Below are 26,249 nucleotides of genomic sequence, written 5' to 3' on the forward strand. Positions count from 1 at the left end.
AGTGTTGAATCAAAGATATTCACCACAATATGGCCGCGCGGGGAGTCGCGTGGAAATATGCCACCAGAGGGCTACGTGCCGCGCCTTGACAATCTCAGAAATTATAAAAACATTGGATTTCATCACACTTTACCACTTTTTATCGCCGTCCCTGCGAGTTGGAAGACTCCTCAAGTCATCTCAGTGTGTGCTCGAGTGTCTCGTCAGGCTGTTGCAGCCAAGATCTCGCGATGTCTCTGGCTATTCTGTACAAAGCGGCCTGGCTTCTGGTGCATCTCATCTTCACGGTTGTGGAAACCGTGCTCTTCTACCGGAACCACCTTCTGCGGCAGCTCAGGAAGCTCTCCCCGCGATCACAGCCCCAGAAGACACCCACCAATCATGTGGAGTACCTGAAGCTGCATCGGGAGTACCTGGAGAAGATCCCACAGCATTTGGCAGTGATTCTGGGCTTGGAGGAGCCAAACTTCCAGACGCTGGCCAACATCATCTACTGGTCGATGGCCAGTGAGATCAGCTACATCAGCATCTACGATCATCGAGGTGAGAAAAAACCGCCTATGATTCTCAGAATCGCGCTGAAATTGCCACAAAAAAACCCAATGTTATGATCGCGCTCTATTCGCCGTGAGCACGAAAAAAACAATCCCATTAATTACACAAAAATTACCATAAAAATCTCGATTATCTAACAAATGCTCGACAAATTACTCTGAGAAACGAGGTTTATAGACTTGCAGAAAAAGAGTGAATAGTTGGGGAAACCTGCCAATTGCTGCGCTGTCTCTCGTTCCAGACATTCTCCAGTCGCGCCAGGCGGAGTTCCGGGAGTTTGTTCTCCGGCAGCGCACGACGCCAGGACACGTGGCGTTCGCCTCGGGGCCGGACACGAGCGACGGCAACGGCTTCAAGCGGCAGATCAAGGTGCAAATCCTGTCCAGAGCGGACGGGAAGCAGACCATCGGCGATCTGGCGCGCACGCTGAGCCAGGAAGTGCAGAGAGGAGAGCTGCAAGTGGACCAGATCGACGTGGAGTTCGTGAACAAGCGCCTCGGCGACCTCACGGGCAGAGTGCCCGATCCCGACGTGGCTGTGTACACGGGAAGCTTCTGCTGCACCTACGGCTTCCTGCCCTGGCAATCCAGACTGACTGAGTTCATCGCGATTGGGACGCAGGAGCACTTTGCGCTGGACGACTTCCTGGGCGTGCTGTACCAGTTCGCGCGGAAGGAGCAGCGATTCGGGAAATGAGGAATTCTCTTCTGTTCCTCGTGGTGTAAATATAACGTAGATGATTTTTGTGGTGTTGCGACGATGATTGGTGATATTATTGAGGGCGGAATTACAACAGAGATGCTTCTCAACATTCCTCAAGAGTCCTTTTTATTTGGTAAGAGAGAAAATTCAGTGAAATATGCCTAGAGAATAAACTTCAGGGAAGCCTTAGATGTCGAGAGTGTGGTAAAATGTGTGGAGCAGGGCGCCTAAAATGGGAGGGACTTTGGGGAAGATCAATTAGAATACCACCTGCGCGGCGCTTCCTCAGTGGCGGCCGTGTCGCGACGACGACGACCGCCGCTCCCTGGACCGCGACCTGGAGCGCCGCGAGTTGTGCGACGAGTGACTGTGGCGGCTGTGCCGATCGCTGGAGCGCGATCTGCCCCTGTGGCGCCGCCGCGAGTTGCTGGACGACGTCGAGGACACGTCGTCGTCGTCGCTCGTGCTCACGCTGCGCCGCCTCGAGCGGCCCGAGCTCTTCGAGTTGCCGCCGCCCTTGGCGCTCGGCGCCGGCGCCACGGCCGTCGCCTCGCTCACCACTCGGCCCCTGGGCAGCCCCGGCGCCAGCGGGTCCATCTTGTACGCGCCCAGGATCGACACGTGCGTCAAATGCGTGCCGCGCACAGTGTCGCGCGGATCACTGAAGCGCGATTGCTTCTTCGGGCGAGAACTGCGACCTGAATGGGAAGAGAGGCGCGCTTTAGCCACGGCAAGTCACTTCCGGAGTCCCCACACAGCCCAAGGGGGAGATATTGCGAGCTAAAGTGATTCCTTTCCACTTTTGCTTAGGAAAATATTCTTTCTAGCGCGATTTTTAATGTTTTTGTAAGTTTTTCGACCAATTTAACTTCAAACTTAGCGTGAAAATTGCATTCTAGCAGTTCTAGCAAATATTTAAAGCTGTTTTTTAACAATATCTGTTCGGTTATTGTTGAAAAAATGCCCAATTAAGCTTTCTAAGTTGGATTCTTAGTGCAATAATCTGAAGAAAACTTAAATTGAGAGCTGGAAATGTTTTCCGCGCATACATTATCTCCCCCTTGGCAACATCCTCTCAGAAATCCACCGTTTTTCTCTCTCTCTCATTCTCTACAAAACACGCCAGATTTTCAAGTGACTTCAGACAAGATTCTTTTCATTAAACAATAAATCAGGAAAAGATGCCAATTCGAGAGCGAAGAAGAGTTGCGAGCAAAGGAGGAAACATCAACTTACCACTTCTTGAGCTATTTCTATCAAGTTGTTCAGTCTCACCATCTCTGTTTCTCTCAACACTCCCATTGTTCTTCGCCGCCGCGTCATTAGACGCAGCGGACAGCTTCCGACGCTGCTCTCTCTCCTCGTTCTCCACCCTCTTGCGCTCCTCGCGCTCCTCCTCCTCCGCCAGCTGCTGCTCGATCTCGCGCGACGTCTTCTTGAAGGCGTTCACGTGGAACTTGATCCTCTCCTGCAAACATTCAGACCGAATATTGAGTGCTTTCTCCTCTGGAGACGGGAAGAAAGTTTACCTGAAGCTCTCGCTCAGAGTCCTCAGAGTTGCCCTCGTCGCTGTCGTCATTCTTCCCGGACGTCTGAGTATTCTCCTCCTCGTCGGCATCGCTGCCCTCGCTGTCGCTGGTGCCGTAGATGGCCAAGCCCAGCTTCCCCGGAAGATTGCTCACCGGCAAAATCGAACTCTGAGCGACAATGACTTTGGGCTCTGCGAAAAAGCGGCGTTCTTGAGCATGTCGAAGATTAAAGCTACAGTAAAGGTACTCACTCTTCCTCTGAGCTCTCACGAGAGTCTCATTGGCAATCTCCTGGATCTCCTCGTTCGTCACCTCCAAGAGAATCTCCGTGAGAGTCCTCCTCACGTCCAGCATCTGTGCAGACGCGCAAAGGAAATCAGTCAGGAAAGGCAAAGTAAATCATCAGAAAACACTCACCAATTCCTCAACTGTCTTCCTAACAACATCAGCCTTTGTCTCTGGTGACTTAGGATCATTGCTTATTCTCTGCCTCGCCTTGGCGTCCGAGAACACATCATCAGCCTCTGAGTCTGAGTCAGATTCCTGCAATTTCCCCCCAAAATCCACATGAGACAAAAGGACATTCTTTGGTGTTTGCGAAATACTCACGAATTTGCTCTTCTCCGGCATCTTCACGTCTTCCTCGCGCGCCTTCTTCAGACTCTCCAAGGCCTTGAGCGCCTCCGCCTCGGCCTTGCGCCTCTTCGCCAACTCCTCCTGGCGCTGGTGCTCCTCGCGCTCCCGCTCCGCCTGGCGCTGCTTATCGCGCTCCATCTTCTCCAAACCCTCCCTGCGCGATCCCACATCCCCCGAACACACCCGAGAGACACAATTTCAACACACACAACAACAATGCGGGAGACGGAAATGAGAAGAAAACAGAAGATTATTCCACCTGTCCGCCGGCCGCGGGCTCCTGGAGCCCACTGGCGTGAGTTATTACCGGATCCACGCTGGCAAATTCTTGCGCTTGGCCGCGTCAATCGTCGTGGTGGTGTCTTCCTGAACAAAATTCACATCGGACTTTGACGCACTGTTACTTACTTGACTGTCCTCCTTGGCCGGCAGCGCGCTGGCCGCCGGGAAGCGCGCTCGCGGCCACGGCGGCGCGACCAGCTGCTGCGCGATGGCCGGCGGTGGGTTGCGGAAGCCAAGGCCGCCGGCACCGCGGAGAATCCCCGCGGCGGGCGGCGCCACGATGCTCGGGCCGGACCAGCTGTTCCATCCTGGGCCTGCAAACGAGCTCATCTCAGTCGCACGCCGCCCACAAACACGCCCGCACTTACGCCACTGATTCTGCGGTCGGAAGGAACTCCAGCCGGCGCTCCACTGACTGCCGCCGCCGCCCGAGGACTGCGCCGCGGAGCTCTCCTCCTCCTTCACCACCTCCATGGGCGCCTCGCCCTGCTCCTCGAAGTCGCTCCTGGTCAGGGGCGGCGGCGGCGGCGCCGCGGGCATCTCAGCGGCCGGACAGGTCTCCTTCATCTGGATCCACTGCTGCGCCAGAGCTGCCCAATCCACCATGTCATTGGACACATTCTGGTAGGCTTGCGGATTCAGCGACCAGGTCGTGCTCTGGTAGTTCTTCTCCCGCGCAACACCTGCCGCCTTGGCTTTATCGATCGGGAACATCGCTGCTGACTTACTTTCTCATCACGCACGCCGCAAATCTCAGAGACTCTCTCTCTGTGCAGAAATTGTGTGTTGTTTTTCGCCAGAAATGTCAGAACTTTTCATCCCTCGCGCGCACACCACACACCAGAGGCGCTGCTCGCCAGTGAGGAGATGCGCGCCAAATTTTATGGCACCGCAGAAGAAACAACGTGGGAGCCAAGAACTCCACTTTTCCCCCGTGAAAACCACTCACAACCCCTCCGTGGTGGTTCGGTGGACATCACGCCAATTCTGGGGAGTTTGCACATGCGCCATGGATGGTGGAACGATTGATGATTTCTCACGGAATGAATCCGGGTTGTCTCTCTTACGGGATTACTTGTTGATTTGGGGGTAGTTTTCCACTAATCCACCAGCAAAACGCACAAATCGTCAACGCTATTGTGCCCAAGAAGTGGTGCTGAGCTAGCAAAATCACCACCCTTGCGTGGTTGTTGAGGAAAGTGGTGAAAAATGAGGAAAGTAAGTTTTGGGGAAAGCAATGAATGAAGTCAGGAGTGCGTGTTGGCTCTCTCTTTCTCTCTCTCTCGAGGGTGTCTTTCCACGGAGAGAAACCCCAACGTGAATCTCCCACGGACTATGCGTGGTGGATCGCGAGGAAGTGCTTAGACAACTGCCCCAGAATCTCGCCACCTTTCCCCAACATTCTCCCCAGTATCCGTCGAACCGTGCGCTCAAAACGGTCGATAACGCGCTCTCGGGAAAGTTCTGTGCAATGTCGTGTCTCTTGAAAAGTTCTGTGATGCAAATTTAGCTCCTTCTGCAGCAACAGACACCCCAGGTCACACGTCACACTCACGCACGTGCGCGCACGGGTCACGAGAGCCCACTCAGACTCACACCCAAGTCACTCAATCACGCCGCGAACGGCCACAAAGACACACTTTGCAAAAAGAGCTCCAGTGCGATGGAAGAAAGCTCGTGGAATTGAGTGTACGCAAAAGCACAGAGGACGCTTTTATCCGCACTCATTAAGCGTTTTTCCCTGCTTCGCCCGAAATTTTTCACCACAAATTTTGGGGCCACCGCGACACTCTCAGAAGCACGCGTCCCTTCTGTCGCCCTCGCAGCATCTTCCCTCGCGCTGGGCCAGCAAAAGGAGGCGCGAAAGGGGCGCCCGAGAAAGCGTAGCACAAGAGAATGGAGATGAAAATATGTTGCGAGGCAGTTGATGGAATTTTACAGCGATAGAATTCCAGCAAGAGCGAATATTTTTTTCGGTGAAATACATGAGTGATAGAGGCGCACCATCACAGGATCCGCAAGATTCACTGTGAGGCACACGAAACACACACCAAAAACACAATCACTCTATATATAGAATTGCTCTCAAAAGCTCTCTTCACACTGAAAAATGGTAACATTTTTGCTGTCGTTTTTCCCAAAAAGAATTACCGATTTTTCCGTTTGCTTCATCTTTCTTCCTCTGACACTCTCGCTCTCTCTCTCTCTCTTTCGCTGTATCTCTCTCTGTTATCCTTCTGCTGTACTGAACTGCGAAGATTAAGCTCTTATTAGACTGACTGAAAGCTCAAAAGATTCCCCGTGATCAAAAAGTGTTATGATCAAAGTAGAAAATGCTTCAAATTCCCGTAATTTGATTAAAAAAAAATATGCTACACCAAAAACTTATGCTTTAGACAGCGCAATTCAAATGCAGTCGACAAAAGAGAATTTCTGAAGAAAACTTCATCAAAGGTTTCAATTTGAGAGTTTATAATAAGAAGAAAAAGTGAAGATAAGCTCTCTTCTTTCGCTGCAAAATCATTTGATATTGCTAAGTAAATTTGTTATTGTGTCCTTAACAAATGATCTTAGCAATTTTCATACCCACGACGAAGGTCTTCGTCCTCTTCTGCATCTCATGGAAATTGCTCCTTTTCGTCCGCGTCGGCAAAGAGAAGCAAAGAAAAGGAACTGTGGCATAAAAGAAGCAGAGAAATTCAAATGAAATTGAGGTGCAAAATAGAGTGGAAAAAATCTCAAAGGCAAATAAAAGGGGTGGAAAGAGGAGAAATTCCATAGTGAAAAGTGGTGAAGAGACGGAGGAAAAGCTCACGCGACAGAAGCCATGCAAATTAAATGGCAGGAAACGCGATTAGGGTTGTTTGTGTGGCTTGCGAATGGGTGAAAAAAATGCTTTATATACCCTCACCAAATATAACCTCTCCAGACTGCGTGTGAACGACACGGAAAACAATTCATTAAAATTACCCTTCAAACATTTTTGGCCGCAGCCTTAGCAATGGAAATACTGACTTGTTCGTCTTCTGGAGTCCTTTTCGCGGTTTTTCCTCACCTCTTCTCATTCTGTGCCACGTGAATTGCGCGAGATGAAAACTCCCTGCCAGTCTTAGACGCATCAGCATCTTTATGGAAATTGGAGCAGAATTTACTTCAATAATCCCCACACCGTCGCCCACACTCACTCTTGCCATTGCGCAAGGGGGCGATAATACGAATGTACACCACGTCTGACTTCAATTTCCTCTAATTCACTTAGAAACTAGTGCAAGAGACGAAAATGTCTCGAGTTTAGACGCAATTATCGTCAATTTAAGCGGTTATTGAGTGACTGAATTCGTCTTAAATTTGTCAAATAACTTAAACAAGCTGTAAAATTTGAATAAAAATAATCAAAAATGATTATTTTCCAAGTAAAATTGCAAAAAAATTTAATTGAATCATATTATATTTCTTCATTTTCTGTGTATTTCATTAAAATTTGAATATTTGAATATTTTCTCCACATATGTGCGCCAGAGGGCAGCCAAGTTGGCGTGGGGGATGCTAATAATATCGCATTTTCGCATAATTTTCTCTCTCTGCTCACGCATTTTCACACTTTATCATTTCCTGGCGTGATCCTGGTCAGGAGAAGAGGAATTTTAAGCGCGAGAGTGAAGTTTTAGGGTAGAAAAAGACCGGACCACGATCAGCTGATCAGTTTATCAAGCTTGAAAGGCATGAAGAGGTTCCGATTAAATCAAGAAATTACTGATTAATAACAAAGTAAATGATCTTAAATCGTGAATAGCTTTCCCTTTGGCTGTAGAATTGAGTTTGAAGTATGAAATATTCTCACATCTCAATTCCCCAACACTTTCGCTGAGCTGCAGCACAATTTTCTTCCTCTTGTCATCACACGGAGACTTGTGAGAAAAGCCGGCTTCGGGAGAAAGTGACTGTGGAAAAATTTAATATTGATTGACACGCGTGTTGTTCCTCCTTCCCATCCAATATTTCCACGTTATTGTTTCATTATGTGCTTCACCTTTCTGCTGAGTGGCGTCTGATAAAATTTCCCCACCCAAGGGGTTTATCTCCCCCATCGGAAAATCCCACGGAGAAATTTGCCATCATCCCCAAAAACACTCATCGAGAGTGTAGGGAAATATCTAGCAGATTTATTGGTGTATCAGCCCCAAACAGGGGGGAGGAAAAAAAAGAGGAGGAAAATATGCCATCGAGAGAAGGTGAAATCGATGGGAAAAGCCATGTGAAGAAAAATGAGAGAAAATTCATAATTTTCATTGTCAAGCGCACGAGAGTGCGGAGGATTTTGGTACACGCAAAAAACATTCAAAATAAATTGAGGGAAATTTGCGAAATATTTCATGAATTGCCGAACAAATTTCCCACAAATTCTCCTCCAAAGCGACACTTCGCGAGGGGCTCCTAACTCTTCACTATTTATTGCTTTACAATTTAATGGAACTCTATTGAAAGTGTGCCATAAAATCACCCATTTTACAGCGTATCAATTTTCAATCTGGGAAAAAAGGTCATGTTCAAATGGATCAGAAAGCAATATAAAATGTTTTCTTTCTATCGTCACATTCATCACCTGTTATCGCAAGTTTTCTAAAGAAAAAAAACTCCCAGGAAGCTTTTCTTCACATATTTTTGAGATATTTTCCATAAAATCGAAAATTTGCCACAAAATTGTACAATGCAGAGCAATTCAAAGATTTCATGGGGTTTTTCACCCCTTGAACGTGAATTTCCTTTGAATTCCCATCATCTTTTCTCACCCTCTCCGCCGCCCCACGGAACGGGTGAGATTTCCATGGCACGGAGGAAAATGGCAGGCATTGTTGATTGTGATAAGAAGTGAAAGATGTTCACATTGTTCTCCAGCCTTCCGCTGGCCCACAAAATACACACAATCTATTTTCAATACAGCCAACAAATGAGGTGGATTTCTGGATTAAGAGCAACCCAGGAGCATCGATTAATGGGTTTATTTTCAACCCTCTCAATTGCTGCTGTGTTTGCACATGAGAATCATTCGCCATGTGAGCCAGAAATGTTATTATTAGCAACTGTGATTTCTTCTTCCGAAGCCTTCGGGCGATGGAAAAATGCGGAGAGGGAAATAAATTGAAAATTAGGCACTGAATAACTGGGGGAAAATGTATCCTCTTAACAGCATTTTTATTCAAAAAAAAACATCCCCAAAATGACTGTAAAGACGACTGTTATTTTCGGTGATTTCTCTCCCGTCATTCGACACGATTTCTAGTGAACACGGAGGGGAAAAAAAGGGAAAAACCACCATTAACTTTTACAATATTGCTGTCGGTATTTCGTCGGACGCAGTGGAAAAAATCCAATTACACAACTCATCAGCCTTTTTGCGCTGAGGTTTATTGAACCCCATTTATTGGCAATTGTCCAGAAAAGCACGCAAAAGACCAGATACTTTATCCACACACCCTAATTGGAATCCTTCGTGAGCTGACTTTAAATTTCCATCTCGTTTCGGAATTGCGATTATGCCAGAAAAATCGATTTTCTCCGCACACGCGGCCAAAATTCACTGTAATTTAATTGCAAATGAGCACAGAAATGCATTTTGAAACTGCCTCGATTTTTATGCACGTTGTCAGTTTGTGTGGAAAATCCCAAGGAGGAATCCTTGCCATTCAATTTCACCATCGAAAAAGCTCATTTCCTCATTATTCTCTCACACTGAGAAACTATCGCGCGTCTCATTTGATAATAATCCCCGTTGAAAACTGTCGTGAAACATTTTCCTCTTGCGTCAAATTGAATTAATGTGAAATTTCAATGAGTGGCAACGAAAATGTAATTATTTCTTCGCTAATCTTGAAAATTGTGCCCAAAATTGAATTTAATCTAAATCCTAGAGCCAAAATAAAGTGCAAAAATCTTGGCATTATATTTTCAACCATCACTCTAAGACTTAACTTTAAAACTTTTCGACTTTTGCTGGCACATTTTGTGCAAAATTCACCCAAAAAATTGCACAAGAATGAAAGTTGTGAACTTTCCTCAATCACTTCCCGCTCAGATTGCTGGAAAAACAGACTTGAAAAAGTTCATCGGATTTTTTTTCTTCCTCTTCCACGGAAAAACCTTGGGAAAAACTCCGGCATCTGCGATACATTAAATTCAATCAAAGAAGAGTGATGACATGAGAGTGAATTTAATCATCGTGTTTTGGGGCTTTTAAAGAGATTTCACAATGTAAAGGTGGAATTTTGCCTCAAAGATTGCAGAGATTTTAATGAGATTTCATCGTATATTAAAGCTCTTCTTGGCAATAATGTTGAGAGAAGAATTAAGAGCTTTCAATCCCTCTTTTAATATAATGAAGCCTTAATTAAAAAATTAAGTCACGCGAAACGAACACGAATAACTTTTCTCTCTCTCTTCCATTCGCAAATCGATAATAATTCACTTGATCATCTCTTCTCCAGAGTGTTCTCGTGATGACACGAGAATAAAAGCACTTCGAGAGACATATTGAACTGTATTTCAGACACTCTTAATGCTTTCGCCCAAGAGTGGCGAGGAAAAAAAGAGCCTTGTTGAAGGATGTTTAACAGAATGCTCACAACTCTATCAATCATGTTCTCATTAAGTGGAATTTGATATGCATTTTATAGCCAACAGATAATCATCATTTTCTTATCTCATGGGGATTTTTCTGGATTTCCATCACAATTCTCTTGCCCCTTGAGAGACTGAAATATTTTGCACTGAGAGAAAAGACAGGCAAAAAAAAACCATCACGATCTTCCTCTTAAGCTTCTTTCGCCTGAATCTTGAAAGCATATTTCTATTTGCCATCAATGCGGAGTTAATTAGGCGTTGTGAGAGAAAAAGCAGCATGGAAAAACTATATACTTTTGCACTAATGGAAAATTTCTCCAAGTGCACAAAGCAATTTGCCAGAGCCACCTCAGCAAGAAAAAAAAGGAGCCAACGATGGAAAACACTCCACAACTCGCATATTTTCATGAAATATTTTTTCTTCTATTAAATTGAAATTGCATTAATTCAGCAAATGACTTTTAAATTTCATCACAAAGAGCGGCAATATTTCTAGCAGACCCACAAAAATATACATTCTCCCTATCTAGAGCGGAGAGCCAAGGGAAAAAATACCTACTTGAAGCGATTGTGTGGGTGGAAAAGCTCCTTGGAAAGCACTTTTCACCCTCACGTATTCATTTTTTTTCGCCTCCACTCGCAGAGCTTCTCAGAATGTATGAAATTATCTAATGGGGGAGAACTTTTCTCAAATTCACTTGACAATTTCACACTTTACACTGATTTATATATTTCCTGCCCCAACTCAAGATGCTCTCTTTCTCTGTGGAACTTGTCTCCTTGGCAAAGTGGTGTAAAAGGGAAGAAAAACAACGCAACATTAAAATCTTAATGTTCCTCCACAACATTTTTGCATTGCGCGCCAACAGAGAGGGGAGGGAAAAGGGGGTGAAATGTTGGTGTGGATGAAAAAGAGATTGACAGAAGTATGATGAGGGAATTTCCTTTTATTCTCTCTCTCGCGCGCCTCACGACTTTTCCCCTCCCCAACCCATCGCAAGCCGGGTGAAAAGCTACACGAGGAGATGAATTTGGTGGCGAGGGAGGAAGGGTGGAAAATCAGTGTGTGAAAAAAACACAAACACACTTCATCTCTCTTGTACGACGAATATTTTAGCACGAAAACATCCCCAGACAAGAGAATCGTGCGAGAATTCGCGGCGTCTCGAGCGACAATTTTTCTAGGTCAAGCGGCATCTCGAGAATTTTAATTGTACAGCCACACATTCTGAATTCCACCCCCTTTTGTGCAATTATACATTTCCCAACACCGAATTTTTTCCAGCTCTCTCTGTCGGCCACTTTAAATTTTCCCTATTTGTGTTTATTTCGTTTCATCTCTCAACTCCTTTTTTTCTCACTTTGATGTCGCTAGAGAAAATTTGTCAAGTAATACCCTTTGATGTCAAAGGTCGCGTGAGGTGCAAGGGGGAGATAATATGGCCGTAATCTGTATAACTCCCTCTTGACACAATCTTTACCCAATTTAGATAATTCTGAACGCCTTTAAAAGCATTTCTTAACGTTTCTTGCACTCATTTCTAGCTTTTGTCACAATCTAATCGATAGCAAGAGGTGTAAAACTGCCAAAAGCTTAGATTTCAGATTGTAAGAACTGATTTAAGCATCCCTGAAATTCTTTATGACAAATTTCTGTCTGGATTTTCTAGTTTTGTCTTTGGAAAATGCCTAGAAAAATTCTAACGAAATTGTGAGGTTATAAATGCCGCTGAAAAATTTTAATCAATCAATTTTAATCCTTTTTACCCTGAAAATGAATATATTTTATATGAATTGAGGTTTAATTTGCCAATTTCAAGCACAAAACGCAAAAATAATAACAAAAGAGAAATTCTTTCAGGCTTAGCGATATGTTTTTACGACTAACATTTAGCAAATTTGAAGTTTATTTTCTGAAACTGAGAAACATTTCCAGTTACAGAGTTATTTAATCACCAGAATCGGGTTTAAATCAACCTAGAAAAGCAATAAAATTGAATTTTCTAAGCACAATAATTTGGAAAATGCCTCAATTTGCTGCAATAGAAGCTTTTGCAATGAAAATATTCGGAATATTTTAACATTTTCTCTTCCTGACATTTCCTTAAAAAGCTGTACACCATTTCCGACTAATATCTGCCCCTTGATGGGGTGAATAATTCACTGAAATAGCTTTGAATTGGATATTAGAAGTAATATAAACGAGCAACAATTTCGTCCTTTACTACCTTTTCTTCCTTATCTCTATGCCAAAATCGGGCTTAATCGACTGAATGAAGAGTGTTGAATTCAAATTTCAGGCAATTCCACTTGATATACACCCCTCGGCGTGCCGCAAAAGGCCCTTTTGGTGCCAAAAAGCAGAGACTTGAAAGGGAAGCAAAATGTCGATAGATTTCTCAATGCACTGCAACATATCGAGCAGGAAAGATTAATTACAGTGCCTGGGAAATAGAGAGCAACACCGAGCGCTGGGAATTCAATTTAATCCCCATTGACATGCAATAGATTTATATCGCCTCTTTTTCATCTTTCGCCACATGCAAGGACACTCCTAATAAAATTGCAAGATTGCGCTCTGGTGGGCAAAACTCTTCGGTGCTATATTATGTGCACACATTGATTTTGTGTATATATAGAGGGATGGAAAACCGAGAGTGCGGTTGAAGAAAAATCACCCACTCATAAATTCGCTTTAAAAAGGCACACGCTTGAATACAATCATGTGTTTTCCTCTGCAATTCTTTATCTGTTATTGCTTCTATCTGCCACAAGTGCTTCCACAATTGACACCCGAGTGTCCTCTTTGGGTCGAGTTGTGAATACATAAATTCCACCCACAGGATGGGAGCGGCATTTTCCTCTCTCTCGAGAGAGAGAAAGTGTGTGTATATAATTCAATTTGGTGATAAAGCAAGTGATTTATAGGTGCACCCAATATTAAGCCATTAAACCAAACTCTATATACACTTTCACTGTATTTTCCGCATATTTATCTCTGCAAAACTCCATTTTCACTCCGCATCTTAAATCTCTGAAACTTCTTCTCTTGGCGCACACAACCACCAAAAGTGTCTGTAGAGAACTGAAGGCGGTGGGAGAATTTGATTGCAAAAATTAGCGTATCGAATTAATTTAGGAGAGAGAGGAAACGGAAGAGAATAAGGGTAAAAGTAAGAGGGAGAAGACGGGCGGGAAAATGCCTGATCCAGACAGTTACGATGATGAGGTAATTTTTTTCCTTCCACACACACTCTTTTGTTATCTGTTTTTGGACTGATGATTTCTTTTGCCCGAAACAAAAATCAACCCCTTTCTTTTCTTCATTCAGAGTGAAACCCAAAATTTCAGCACCAGTAGTTGAAACTCTCTTTGGATTGCAACTCATTCTCCCTTTTCTTTCTCTATCCTTTTCCACCCATTGATTTGTGGCCCATCAAAGTCGACAAGAATTTTTCCTTACAATATTCATGTCTTTTTGACTTTTATCTGGAGAATTTTGTGGTGACATTTTTTTCATAACCATCTAGATGTGTTTCTCAGCCAGAACACTTTTGACTTGTGTTTTTTCTTAGAAGTGATATATTTATTGTGTCTTGTTTGGTGCTTTTGATTTTCATCTATTCTATCTTATTTTTCCTTCTCGCGCTCACCGAAAAACAACAACAAAAACAATCGACAAGGACGAAGGAATTGCGAGATAATCAAATCGAGATATTTCTTCACAATTACTTTGTATCTTTCTTTTTTCCCTTCATATTTTATACTATTTTATACCTAAACAACGTTTTTCTTTATTGGTTCTTCAGAATGACAAAAAGCAATTTGAATTTGCTGAAACATTTCTTATTTTTCTCTCCCCCTCCAAAGAAAAGACAAGCAATTATATAATTTCACTCTGTATTCTTCATCTGTTCTCCTCTATTCTTTCTCATTCTTTTAAGCATCACTTAGTGGAGTGCAAGTAAAGTAAAAAGACAGTCTAATCTTCAATATTTCACCTCTAGAAATTTCGATATAGGCAAATTTGCAGAGTAGTTTTTTTGGAAAAGTAGTTTTTAGAGAGCAAACGAGTTACATTTACAAGTTTCGTAGGATATTATTATGTACTTATGTAAGCATTTAAATCATTTTCCACGCTCATTCTTATCTGCACAACAATTTTCCCCTGGGAAGCTCATGTGGATAAGTTTTCTCACTTTTGCAATAAATACTTCTTTCTCACTTCTCTCTCGGACGCAACTTTTCCCATTAATTGGCCTTTAATTAAATTTTCCTGGGTGTCGTGAAACATCTAAATAATATCTCATGACCACCAAATGGATTTGCGCGCAAACTTTCAAAAACACCCACTAAAACATGGATTTAATGAGCATCTTGGCAGTGGAACAAGTTTGTCAAGAAGTGATACTCCAAATGAAAAGCCCTCTCAACCCCCTTTTCTCCCCGCCATCCACCCACACTTTGTTGCCACCCTTCAACGCTCCACTTATTGTCCTTCTCGCAGGGAATTTATTTATTGAACGGAATATCGATTTCCCAGCTGAAGAACTCTCCTCAAGAGCACCTCTCGTGCATTTTAAACACTTCCGTGTCACTTTCATCCCTTTTCAATTCTTCTGTCTCTTTTGCACTCAATTAATAAATCAGTCTCTTTAATCTTTAAATGCCATCCATTAAAGCTCACTTCATTTCCTATTCGAAAACTTTAATACAATAACGTTTATTATCAAGTCTAAGGATTAATTCAATGACAATTGCATTGTCTCCCCATTTCAGCTTGATGACTAAATGTCTGGATAGACAATAAAAAGGGGGATTTAGAGAATATTTCCGGCCTCTGATATTAACTTATGAGTTATTGCAGAGGAAAAAGCCTCGACTTCGTTGTGTCTCTTCCTGTAAATAGCTCCTATTTATAGTCTCTGGCAACATACATAGGAACGAATATGCTAAATCTCCTCTGCTCTTCTCGCTCGTGATATTTTGCAATATTTTTCTACTCTGCATGGCTTCCACATCTCCAGCCCCAGATCGAATAAACGCATATGCATCTCATCACATAGATTGGGAAAGCCGGAGACTCTTCAATAATTCCCAACCATCACCAAAAGTTGGGAATTTCCGGGAATTGTGACAACAACCATGAGTCAATCATGAATCACATCTTCATAATGCAACCTTTCGGCATCTCTCTGTAAATATTTTGTCTGTCTCTCTTTGAGCATTCTTCAAATTCATACAGCATCGCACACCAGAGTTTGCTCTTTAGAAGTATACTCAACCCACCCCAATTCCCACACTCCTCCAATCCCCGCCAGCCAGCAATTAAAGCATGTGATAGATAATTAATTGGATTTTCTCACTCCTCCTCCTCCGGGACCAGCTCGTGTCGGCAAATCAGAACCAACGAAATTGGCGCGGAATTCTCATTGCCCTCCTCGTGATCATAATCGTTTTGGCGCTAATTGTCACATCAGTGGTAAGGCATAGACGATGCATGTCTGCACCATTTACTCCTTCCCACGCCCTCGTGCAGGTCCTCCTCACGCCGCCCGACGAGGGGCCGCGCGTCAAGGGTGAGCGCATCAAGCTGCAGGACATCGTGAATGGCGAGTACAACGCGGCGAAGGTGAACGGCGACTGGGTGGGCCCAGATGAGTTCCTCTACGAGAATCAATGGGGCGAAATAAGTCTGCTCAATGTGGCGAATCTCTCTGCCAAGACACTAATGTCCAACACAACATTCGTAAGTCATTTCTCTCTGGGATTTATTAACCGCCGAATCGCTGCGCAAAGGCGGAAAAATATCGCCTCATTGGCAATGAAATGTCCTCGGCGCTTGCATTGCAACATTATTAATGGGGTGCAATTGAAATTGTTGGCCCTTTCCCAAGGGCGGGAATGCAGAAATGCCTTAGACCTATTCCAGAAGGCTTCTTCTACCTTCCAAATGGTGGATTTCATCATAAAATCCAAGACAATTCAAGACTTTTCGTAGAATATTCATTTCTTGCTTCACTGAGTGGTAAATTGCCTTGCAGAAAGCTCTTGCTCCGGCGAAATTCTCCGTGTCGCGCGATCGAAAGTACCTCTTGTTGGCTCACAATGTCCAGAAGCTCTTCCGGCACTCCTTCCTGGCGCAGTACAGCGTCTTCGACACGCTCTCCAGCGAGACGTTCCAGCTGTCGCCGCTGCCGGAGGATCCGCAGTGGCCGTTTCTGCTGCACGCCCAGTTCACGCCCAACAGCAACTCCATCGTGATGGTGCACAAGTACGACATTTACTTCCGCACCAGCCCCAGATCGCAGCAATCCTACCGCGTCACGAAGACGGGCGTGCCGGGCGTGATTCACAACGGCGTGGCGGATTGGCTGTACGAGGAGGAGGTCCTGGGCACGAGCGCCTCCATCGCCCTGTCCAACGACGGCCACCTCATGCTCTACGCCACCTTCAACGACACCCTCGTGAGCGAGCAGAAGTTCTCGTGGTACGGCGTCACGAATTCGCTGGGCGGCGAGAACCTCTACCCGGAAATCCGCGCCATTCGCTACCCAAAGCCAGGCACCACGAATCCCACCGTCACGCTCAACATCGCCGACCTGGCCAACCCCAAGAACATCAGAATCCGGGCTCTCACGCCGCCCACTGTCCTGGCAAATGAGTGAGTATTTTGTGTGTGTTTTTCCATGCAGAATCGAACAGGGAAGCTCGCTTGCCAGAATCAATCGGAGAAATATGTTCTTGTTTTCGAAACTCTCAGCCATCGATTACCAAATCTCGACAGACATATAAATCAATTGATAAATTTACAGTACAGAAATGAATAAGAACACAAGGATTTGATGGATTTGGTATTAGAAACGGATCGAGTAACAGAGATAATCTCATGGCTGAAGTGTGAATTGTATGCGAAAATTGCCACATTTTCCCTTCAGCGCGCAATTTCAATCAATTAATCAACACTTGTCAGTGTTCCTGATTCACTTGAAGAAACTTCTTCAGTCAACAAAATTTCCAGCATATTCAGGGATACTTCAAACTTTCGCCAATAGTTTGGAAAGTGATTTTTCCCTCACCAATCAATTTATTCCGCCCCCCAAAAAGCTGCACAAAAGGGATGCCAAAGTCTCTACTTCAAAACTTCCACAGGCCATTATTGGAATTGCTAATTAAGACAAATGTCTTGGGGAGTGAAATGGGATAAAGTGTAGAGAATGTAAGAATTTCCCCTATGATTCTCTTAAGCCAGCATAAAAATAATGGAATTCCCAAGGAAATTTTTGATAGCATTCGAATAAAGTTATATTCACTCATTCAACATCCTTATTCTTCGTGCAGCGAAGAAAGCGCATCCTGCTTGGCATCCTAGTAGTTTGTAAGAATGTCTTTTCCCGAGCGACATTTTTCCCATTGCAGAAAGTTAGACTTTTCCTTTTCTTCAGCGAATGACAGCATGTTCTTGTCTTTTGAGAAATCATTTAAGACATTTCTGAAGCGCCAAAACACCGCATTTAATGTCTTTGTCACGAACTGAAGTGTGATTTTTTCTGTGGCGGAAAAAGAAACTTCCTTTTCCCCCTCAATACGTTGATGATGGGCTTGTGTTTTCCCACAATTTCCTGATAAGCTTCCAATCAAGCGCGAATTTTGAACAATTTTCAAAACATACTCACTTCCCATGGCTTAATTTCCCAGAGAGAAAATACATATATGTACGTTTTGGGGGTGAATTTGCCGTATGGATGACTTTTGGAATTTTCCACATGAACAAACTTCCTCAGTTTGTTCGGGGAAAAAAGCACAGAATACATGTGAATATTGTTTTAAAGTTAAAGCCTATCAAAATAGCGTGGCTTAAATTCCCTGACAACTGGAGTAAATCGAAAATCAAGCGCATGAACATTTGTTGTGTGGGATTATTTTTGTTATTTCCCGCATGAGGTGATAAAGAGAAATATTGTGTGGCAATTGTTGCAATTTTCACGGGAGAAAATGGCACAAAACCTGCGATATTTTAACATAATGACTCAAATAACACTCAACAGGGGAATTAAAAGTTTTTGTGCATAGAAAATGAGGAAAATGCACTGTTTGCCATCACAAAAGCGAATAAATGCGAGACATTTTTGATGTATTGAGCCAATTTCGCCAATTCCTGTGTCGCCTGTTTGATGAAGCTCACCGTGAAATTGACTGGGCGAAAGGAATAATTGGCCGATGTATCGGGAGATTAATTCCCACCTCACTCCGTCCCAGGGATCGATACTTCACCAGTGCCGCCTGGATATCCCAGACCGAAGTCAGTGTCGTGTGGCTGAACAGGCCGCAGAATCTATCTGTGGTCAGTCTGTGCAAGAGCCCAATGTGGGAGTGCCAAGAGGTGAGAAAATGCACCCAATTTCGCCCACTTCCCGCCAAATCAACACGCTTTCCTCCCGCCTTGCAGACTCACCGGATTAGTGGCGACAATCGCGGCTGGGTCGATGAGTACTCCGTGCCATTCTTCAGCGCCAACGGCAGCTCCTACATCGCCGTGTCGCCGCTCCGTGACGGCGGCGCCGGCCACTTCCGCCACCTCGTGCACATTCACATTCCCAAGAAGCAGATTCTGCCGCTCACGCACGGTCGCTACGAAGTCACGAAGATCGTCTATTGGGATCAAATCAACAATTTCATGTGAGTTAATTGCCAAAATCGAACACAATTCGACGGTTTTGAATCGAAAACTATGAAAAATCGACCGTTTATCGTTTACGACGTGCATTTTTTCAAAGAAAACTGCTTCAAAAATTGCACTCATTCGTTTAAAACATGCTCGAGAGTTGATTTTTAGAGCCTATTTGGATAAAATGTACTCGAAAACTATTAAAATCGGCTTTGGAAAGTAATATTTTCAGTTTTTCTATTAACTTTGCCATAAAAAATTCCAATAAATACCAAGAAAAACAACTAAATTGTGAACTAGACGATTAGAATGTGTTTTTATGGAAATTTAGTAAATTTCGCTACGAAATTAACGCTATAAATTTGAACTCTCCGTGCTGAAAAATGACGATTTTGAGTTTGATTCTTCATAGTTTTCGAATTCAACTCGTTAAATTGTTTCCAATCTTTGCACTTTTCATGAAAAATCCTTTATAAGTCATATCATAGACAGTAATATCTCCCCCTTGTTATTACTTCATTTCATTTCTGTGTAGAAAATTGATTATTTGTCATAAAGTGTGTGACTGGATCTAGGCCAGATTCCTGGGGCTTCACAGTGTCTGGCATTAAAAACCACACAACTCGTCATTTTCCTCTTTTGCCAGGGTGAAAAATCACATGCGATAAAATGCTACAAATTCACTAAATGACCCACTTTTATCCTGAGATATTTTCCACCCACTTTCCTCAGCGTCGGATGGAATCCTTTCTATTCCCAAACACTCATTTTTCACTCCCCTAAATACCAATTTCATAATCTTATTACCCCTCTCGCTCGCTCTCTCTTCCGCCCACGCATTAACCAACATTAAATTTCACCCTTGAATTTTCCACGCACAAAACTCCGTGCCGAGCGAAAAAGAATGACTAGAGAGACATGAATCTCCATTGAATTAATTATTGTGCAAAATGGGATTATCATTTTCAATGTGAACGAAGAGGAAAAAGGGGACATTCACTGTGTATTTATATACATTATACCTGAGAGAAAATCTTCACATAGTATTTTCTCGTATTTCACAGTGACTGGGAAAAACATTCCTCTATGGCTGAATCACAACCATTTCCTCCTAAATTTCCTCTCACTGGCGCGCAAAATTCATTATCCAGCGAAGCTTTTCCAAAATGTATTTTGGAGAATGTTTTCATTTACAAATCCAATTTCCAATTATACCCTTGATTTTCCGCAATATGGCTCTTAACATTCCAGAAATTGTGTATGGCTTCGGGGTGTGAAAAGTTTTCCATATATAGATAAAAACTAACCTCTCTCTTTCTCTCTCTCTCTTCGCCATTCACTGCGACGAATGCGACTAATGGAGAATTTAAATAAAACACCAATAACAGAAGCACTCCCATGAGCATTCATGCAAATACGAATAAAGTATCATGAGAATTTTCGCATAAATCACACGATAATAATTTATCAAGTGTGCGACTGTGGACAAAAACTCCGCCTATCGCATACACACCATTTCCCACGGAAAACTATATATTCCCCATGCGAACTATTTCTGGTGGTGGAGAGGAAAAAAAGGATGAAGTCAACTCTGCCAGAGACTCAATTAACAATTTTCACAACCCTTTTTGTCGCTTTGGGGGGAGGGGGTGGGAAAAAGTGTGGGCGAGAAGAGGAGAAAGTAAATACGAGACCTTCAAGAAAGTGTATCCCTTTTCTTGACTTTTGACCATCACCACAGCCCTCGAGGCAAATGATACTCTCACCCTCGACGCCTGGAATCTCTTTGCTGGGCTGGAGAGAAAGCAGCTGAGAGGAAAGGCAAACTTTCCCCGGGCTACGGATCTTGATAGAGGCACGCAGAAATGACAATGTGGCCAGGAAAAATGCCTGAGAGATAAAAATTTCAATCAACTTTCCCCTCTTGGCCACATTGGCTATCGAACTGAGAAGCCCACAAAACTATTTTGTAGGGAAGTGAATTCTACAGTGATTTCTTAAGCTTATCATCATCTTAGCAGATTTCCTCACAAACACGAATTGCTTCTGGCAGAAAATTCCACGATAAACTCAGCGGTTTTTCGCAAGTTTGATCAGATATTTAGGCTGCGGTAAATTTGGGCAGTAAAAATAATCAATTTGGATAGTTTTCGATAATACATTAATATAATATAGGATAAAAGAGAAAAATACCAACCAAATAGAACAAATAAATGCAAAATGCATTTTTCGAAAATTGACCAATTAATTTATTTTCCAATCAAACTAATATTTTCACTGACCAAAAAAATGTTATTTTACCGAAGGAATTTTGCTTGGATTATTTTTGGCACATATTTATGCTGGTGTTAAAAATAGTGATAAACATATTTCACTCATTAATTCCACCCACTCAATTATTTTCCAATTACTCTGATGAAAAATGCACCGAAATTTCTCACTCGAACCTCCCACGAGACTTTTCGCCCCACAAATTGAGCGGGAAATTGACTTTTCCATCCTTAATGAATTAAAGCTATTACCTGGGCACGCCGGAGTACCTTCCCGGCCAGCAACACCTGTACCGCGTGTCCTCCAGTCCGCCCAAGTTCGGCGTCCCACTGCGCCCGCCGCGCTGTCTCACCTGTCCCAGCGTGAATCGCGTGGGAACCACCACGAAATCCCCGCCGCGACTCGTCACCACCTGGGAGGACGACTGGGAGGATGAGGTGATCACGCCGGCGCCGCCGACTGTGCCGCCGAAGCGGCAGAAGAAGAAGAAAAAGGGTAGGCTTGAGCTCAATCTTGAGCTTCCTTAGACACACACTTTAAACCACGCCTCCTTGCAGACTCCGCCCCGCGCGGCCCGCTGCCGTGTCAGTATCACACGGCACACTTCGCCCCACCGAGTGTCACGCCCTTCGTGCAGATCGACTGCCTGGGCCCAGAAGTTCCCACGAGTGCCATTTACCGGATAGTCCATGAGAATCGCGAGAAACCGCTGCAACTCGTGCTGGCGATTCAGAACAACACGCGCCTGCGCGAGAAGGTGGCCAAGATCGCCATGCCGCAGATCAAGTCCTTCCCCGTGATGATCTCAGGCGGCTACTATGCTCAGGTGCGACTCTTCCTGCCACCAGGCCTCCGGGAGGACGAGATCACGCGCTATCCCATGATCCTGCACGTCTATTCAGCACCCGGAACGCAACTGGTCACGGAGAAGTGGCGCATCGACTGGAACACTTACCTGGCGGGCACTAAGGACTACATCGTGACGCAGATTGACGGCCGCGGATCCAGTGGTCAGGGCTATCAGCTCCTGCACGAGGTCTACCGTCGCCTGGGCACCGTGGAAGTGTCAGATCAGCTGGAAGTCACCGAGTATCTGCGGGACAATCTTCACTTCGTGGACAAGCGTCGCGTTGGCGTGTATGGATGGAGTTTCGGTGGCTTCGCGGCCACTCTGGCCCTCGCCAATTCCCAGTCACTCTTCCAGTGTGGCATCAGCGTGTCTCCCGTCACGAACTGGAAGCTCTACGGTGAGTGATGACCTGTTGAATAAATGCTAAAATTTAAATTATCCCCCTTAAATTGCACACAGAGATTCACGACGCTGATAAAATAAAGTCTCATGATAATTCACAAACTGAGAAAGCGTCCTAAAACAACACTCTGTCATAAAAATTATTTCCATCATCGCGCATGATGTCCAACACAGTTTAATTGCCAGCGTGAAAAGTTTCTTCTGCTCATGAAAAATTCACTGCCTTGGAAATCATAAAACGCGCCATTTGGGGATGCATCCTGACAGAAATGGAACTGTTTCATTATTAATAGTGTGCAGAGAGGATTAAGCAAAAGTTTTCAGGACTATTTTGTCACAAGGAGCTGATAATATGTCTAAAAAGTGTACCCTTTTTCTTGAGTCGTGTTGTGACTTAAAAGGAGAGTCATAAAATAAGTTTTTACTGAACAATTTGATAAGATTATTTATTCGAAGCCGCTTAATGATGCAAATATTCAAGCAATTCAACTTCTAAACACTTCTGCTGAGCTGTACACCACAATTGTTGTATTATTTCCCCCTTATTTGGTCGCTCAGAAGGCTCATGGGCACTCGTGAAGAGTGAAATATTAACAAATTAATTTGTCTAATTAATATGCCGAAAGTTGTGTTGAGTTTGACTTGAGCCCAGAGGGAAAAATGTCAGGCCCTTCTTTGTCCCTGAACTGACCTTCTTATTGCCTCTTCCGCACACCTTTCTGCGCGTCCCGGAGCAGATTCGGCTTACACGGAGAGATACATGGGATTACCGAATGTGACAGACAACTACAAGGGTTACGAGGAGGCGGACTTGACGAAAATAGCTGACATGCTGCGAGACAAGCACTTCATGATGGTGAGTCCTGAGCCGCATCTGGCGTGACACTGGGCTAATGAGTCTCATCCGCAGGTGCACGGGACGGCGGATGACAATGTCCACTTCCAGCAGAGCATGATCCTGGCCAAGGCGCTCGCGACGAAGGGGGCGCTGTTCAAGCAGCAAATCTACCCGGATGAGGGTCACAATTTGTCGGGCGTGAAGCGTCACCTCTATCGCTCCATGACGCTCTTCTTTGAAGATTGCTTTAAGAAACAAGTAAATGACAGCCTCCTCTTCATTGAACCCTTCTAAAAGAGACCAACACATCACACAAGAACACGAGTTACGAAGATCCTCTCTCTGTCTTTTGTATTCAGCCAAAATGTGTGTGTGTGTTTCTTCTCCTGCATGATTTTGCAACCCTCAAAAACACATCTTCTTCTTCTCTTCAACAAACAATACTGTGTCTCAAAGTGTTATTTGCTTTTTGGTATGCACGACAGCACAATATGTTGGCCAACACACAACACACCAACACACTTCTATCTGACCATTCTTCTCTGCACAGATTCCCATTGAAATGAAGTCCGGACTCGGAAATGGTGGTTCATCGGATTAAGTCTCATTTAACACGCGCTACAGCCTCCCTCCCTCATCCCCCTCGAGATGATTAGGTGACTTAGAGGAGAAAGAAGTTTTCAAAAAGGAATTTGAGTGATGCTAAAAGTGCCAAATATTTGATGTTGTGACAACATTCGCACCCACAAATTTCACCAGAGAGACCACGAAGAGCGAGAATCAGTGAACAAAATGATGTATATTGTTGGCAAAACCACAAATCTGCATGTTGATGGTTTTGAATCATGCTCAAATTGTTGCAAAGCCCAAAATTGTAGATGGTTAAAGCTCACTCATGTATAAGTGAAAAGCTTTTTGTACAAAGCAATGCCATATAGAGGAAAATATTAAATCTTGTGCATGATTGACAATTTATTAGCGCCAAAATAAAAAATTGCGCCCTCCAAAATGTGCAAAAAAGTGAGCACTAAAAGAATTAAGAAAATAAAAACGAACTGTAAATAGAGGAATAAGGATATCTAACTACACAGGAAATTGGGCAATACACGCAGGAGGAAGGAAAAAAGTTGTGCAAGAGAGAGAGAATATTCCTCCCTTTTTGCGCTCCACATTAATAATTCACATATCGAAATTGAGTTTTTCGCTTTTCGCAACGTCCAACGCACTCTGCAGAGCAACCAAGAGTCCACCCACTTTTTTCCTCCCACCCTCTCACATCAAGCAACTTTCAAAGCAATCTCTAGCACGTAAGCACGCAACAGTGTGAAATTATTTTGTCTTAGCTCTTAGAGACACTCCATTATTAAGCAGTCTCATTCGATCATTATTATCAAAAAAAAAGAAGAAGAAATGAAAAAAAGAGGAGAACGGAGAGAAAACGCAGGAAGAAAATTGGGAAAATGTCAATAGAATTACTGCCAATTGATGAGAAAATTGTTTAGAGGACGCGAAAGAAGCTCCGAAATTAACAAAAGGTCTCCCTTTTCTTAGATGTTTAGTACGAGAAATATCATGAGTGTGGAAAGAAAATTTTCTCTTGAAATGATAAAAAAAAAGAAGCTATTTCGGCCTAAAAGACACCTCACCATATTTCTTCATCACATTTCCCCTCCCCCCTAAAAACATGATAAGATAATAAATTTAGCGAATAGAGTAATGAAAAAAACAAAATGTATTCTTTAAAATTGACAAAAAAAATTATCCCACTTCATCTCTGCGAGTGAAAAAAAGCATTACGTAGAAGAGAGGATAAGTAAAAAGACTTTCTAAAAACAAATTTCTAATAATAATAATATATATAAAAGAAGAAAAAGAAGTGAGAGCACGAGAGAATAACTGAATTAATGGATGAAATTCCTTTATTAAAGCAGACATTTAGATGAATAAATTAAATTAAATTATTAAGGGTCCAAATAGACACACTGACACACAACAAATAAAAGACATTTTGGGAAAGAGCACGAAAAGGAGAATGCGAGAAACACATAATAAATACAAGAATGGATATCATTGATTGGGACAATGGAAGTAATAAAAAAAAAAGTTGTTGCATAGAATATTAAGAATACCAAGAAAACCATACAATTTAAAAGTAAAATGAAAGATAAATGTCGTAATTTGAGAATAAAACATTCACGAGTAATAATTATATGGTAATATTGCCTTCTTCCTCTAACGTAGAAAAAGAGTTCCAGAAATGAAAAATTTTACTATAGAGAAAACAAAACTGTATAAAAAAGGACATAAAACTCCTCCCCAGTGATTAAAGGGACAAAGACAGAAAGAGTGAAACAGAGAGAATATTTTAGGCGCAAGTTGCGAAGAAAAAAAATGAGTTTAGACATCATTTGTAAAATAATGAATTATAGAAAAAAAGAATATTTCCACTGTAAATATAGCGTTTCCATTGAAACTTGTGTGCGAAGTTTCTTGTTACTTGTTTAAACCACGGCAAAAGAGATGAACTTTGCGGGGAGTTTAATTGAATTCTAGCTGAAACTTTCCATCTTTACTGATAATGGAGTTCTTTTGTTGCAAAGAAGAAAAAAAACATAGGATGAAAAAGAATCACTTTTCAATCGAATTCAATTAATTCAAAAATAGAGACGATTTAGAGAAAAGAGTCACAGAGACGAAAAACGAAAAAGATAAATTTAGAAACTTCTCTGGAGCACAATTTTGAAATTATATTAAAAAACAAGACATGAAAAGAGAACATTTGAGAAATGAATGGAAAATAAAGTGATTGAAAAGATGAACAGAGTTTTACTCATTTTTAAAAGTCCTTCTAGACATGAAAAATGCAGCGAAAAGTAAGTTTTCTGCAAACAAGTTTAG

At 43.1% G+C, this 26,249-nt stretch overlaps 3 protein-coding genes across 9 annotated transcripts; 2 read left to right on the forward strand and 1 right to left on the reverse strand.

Annotated features, from left to right (window-relative positions):
* Window positions 1-74: 74 nt before the first annotated feature.
* Window positions 75-1,446, forward strand: LOC132262345 (dehydrodolichyl diphosphate synthase complex subunit nus1). Its single transcript, XM_059761599.1, has 2 exons — window positions 75-543; window positions 797-1,446. Exons 1-2 carry the CDS (start codon window positions 231-233, stop codon window positions 1,249-1,251), a joined length of 768 nt encoding a protein of 255 aa, XP_059617582.1. The 5' UTR covers window positions 75-230; the 3' UTR covers window positions 1,252-1,446.
* Window positions 1,358-4,546, reverse strand: LOC132262513 (arginine/serine-rich protein PNISR). The gene is made up of 7 exons (XM_059761792.1): window positions 3,730-4,546; window positions 3,396-3,576; window positions 3,204-3,329; window positions 3,038-3,140; window positions 2,787-2,977; window positions 2,494-2,725; window positions 1,358-1,955 (listed from the first exon to the last, which is right to left on the reverse strand). The coding sequence occupies exons 1-7, from the start codon at window positions 4,416-4,418 to the stop codon at window positions 1,543-1,545; spliced, it is 1,935 nt and encodes a 644-aa protein (XP_059617775.1). The 5' UTR covers window positions 4,419-4,546; the 3' UTR covers window positions 1,358-1,542.
* A 565-nt stretch (window positions 4,547-5,111) lies between these two features.
* LOC132261695 (inactive dipeptidyl peptidase 10) lies at window positions 5,112-26,166 on the forward strand. 7 transcript variants are annotated; one of them, XM_059760619.1, is made up of 12 exons: window positions 5,112-5,194; window positions 13,404-13,551; window positions 15,709-15,804; window positions 15,862-16,071; window positions 16,367-16,986; window positions 18,582-18,705; window positions 18,772-19,001; window positions 21,506-21,756; window positions 21,819-22,508; window positions 23,251-23,369; window positions 23,424-23,609; window positions 23,902-26,166. In XM_059760619.1, the coding sequence occupies exons 2-12, from the start codon at window positions 13,522-13,524 to the stop codon at window positions 23,950-23,952; spliced, it is 2,607 nt and encodes an 868-aa protein (XP_059616602.1). In that variant the 5' UTR covers window positions 5,112-5,194; window positions 13,404-13,521; the 3' UTR covers window positions 23,953-26,166. The 7 variants fall into 7 exon arrangements, 6 of the variants coding, with proteins under 6 accessions (XP_059616602.1, XP_059616600.1, XP_059616603.1 ...); XM_059760617.1 differs by having other exon boundaries at window positions 5,159-5,241; window positions 13,395-13,551; XM_059760620.1 differs by having other exon boundaries at window positions 5,159-5,241; window positions 13,462-13,551.
* The last annotated feature ends 83 nt before the right edge of the window (window positions 26,167-26,249 follow it).

The sequence above is a fragment of the Phlebotomus argentipes genome, unplaced genomic scaffold (assembly GCF_947086385.1).
Source record: "Phlebotomus argentipes unplaced genomic scaffold, Phlebotomus argentipes genome assembly contig_15, whole genome shotgun sequence".
Lineage (NCBI taxonomy): Eukaryota > Metazoa > Arthropoda > Insecta > Diptera > Psychodidae > Phlebotomus > Phlebotomus argentipes.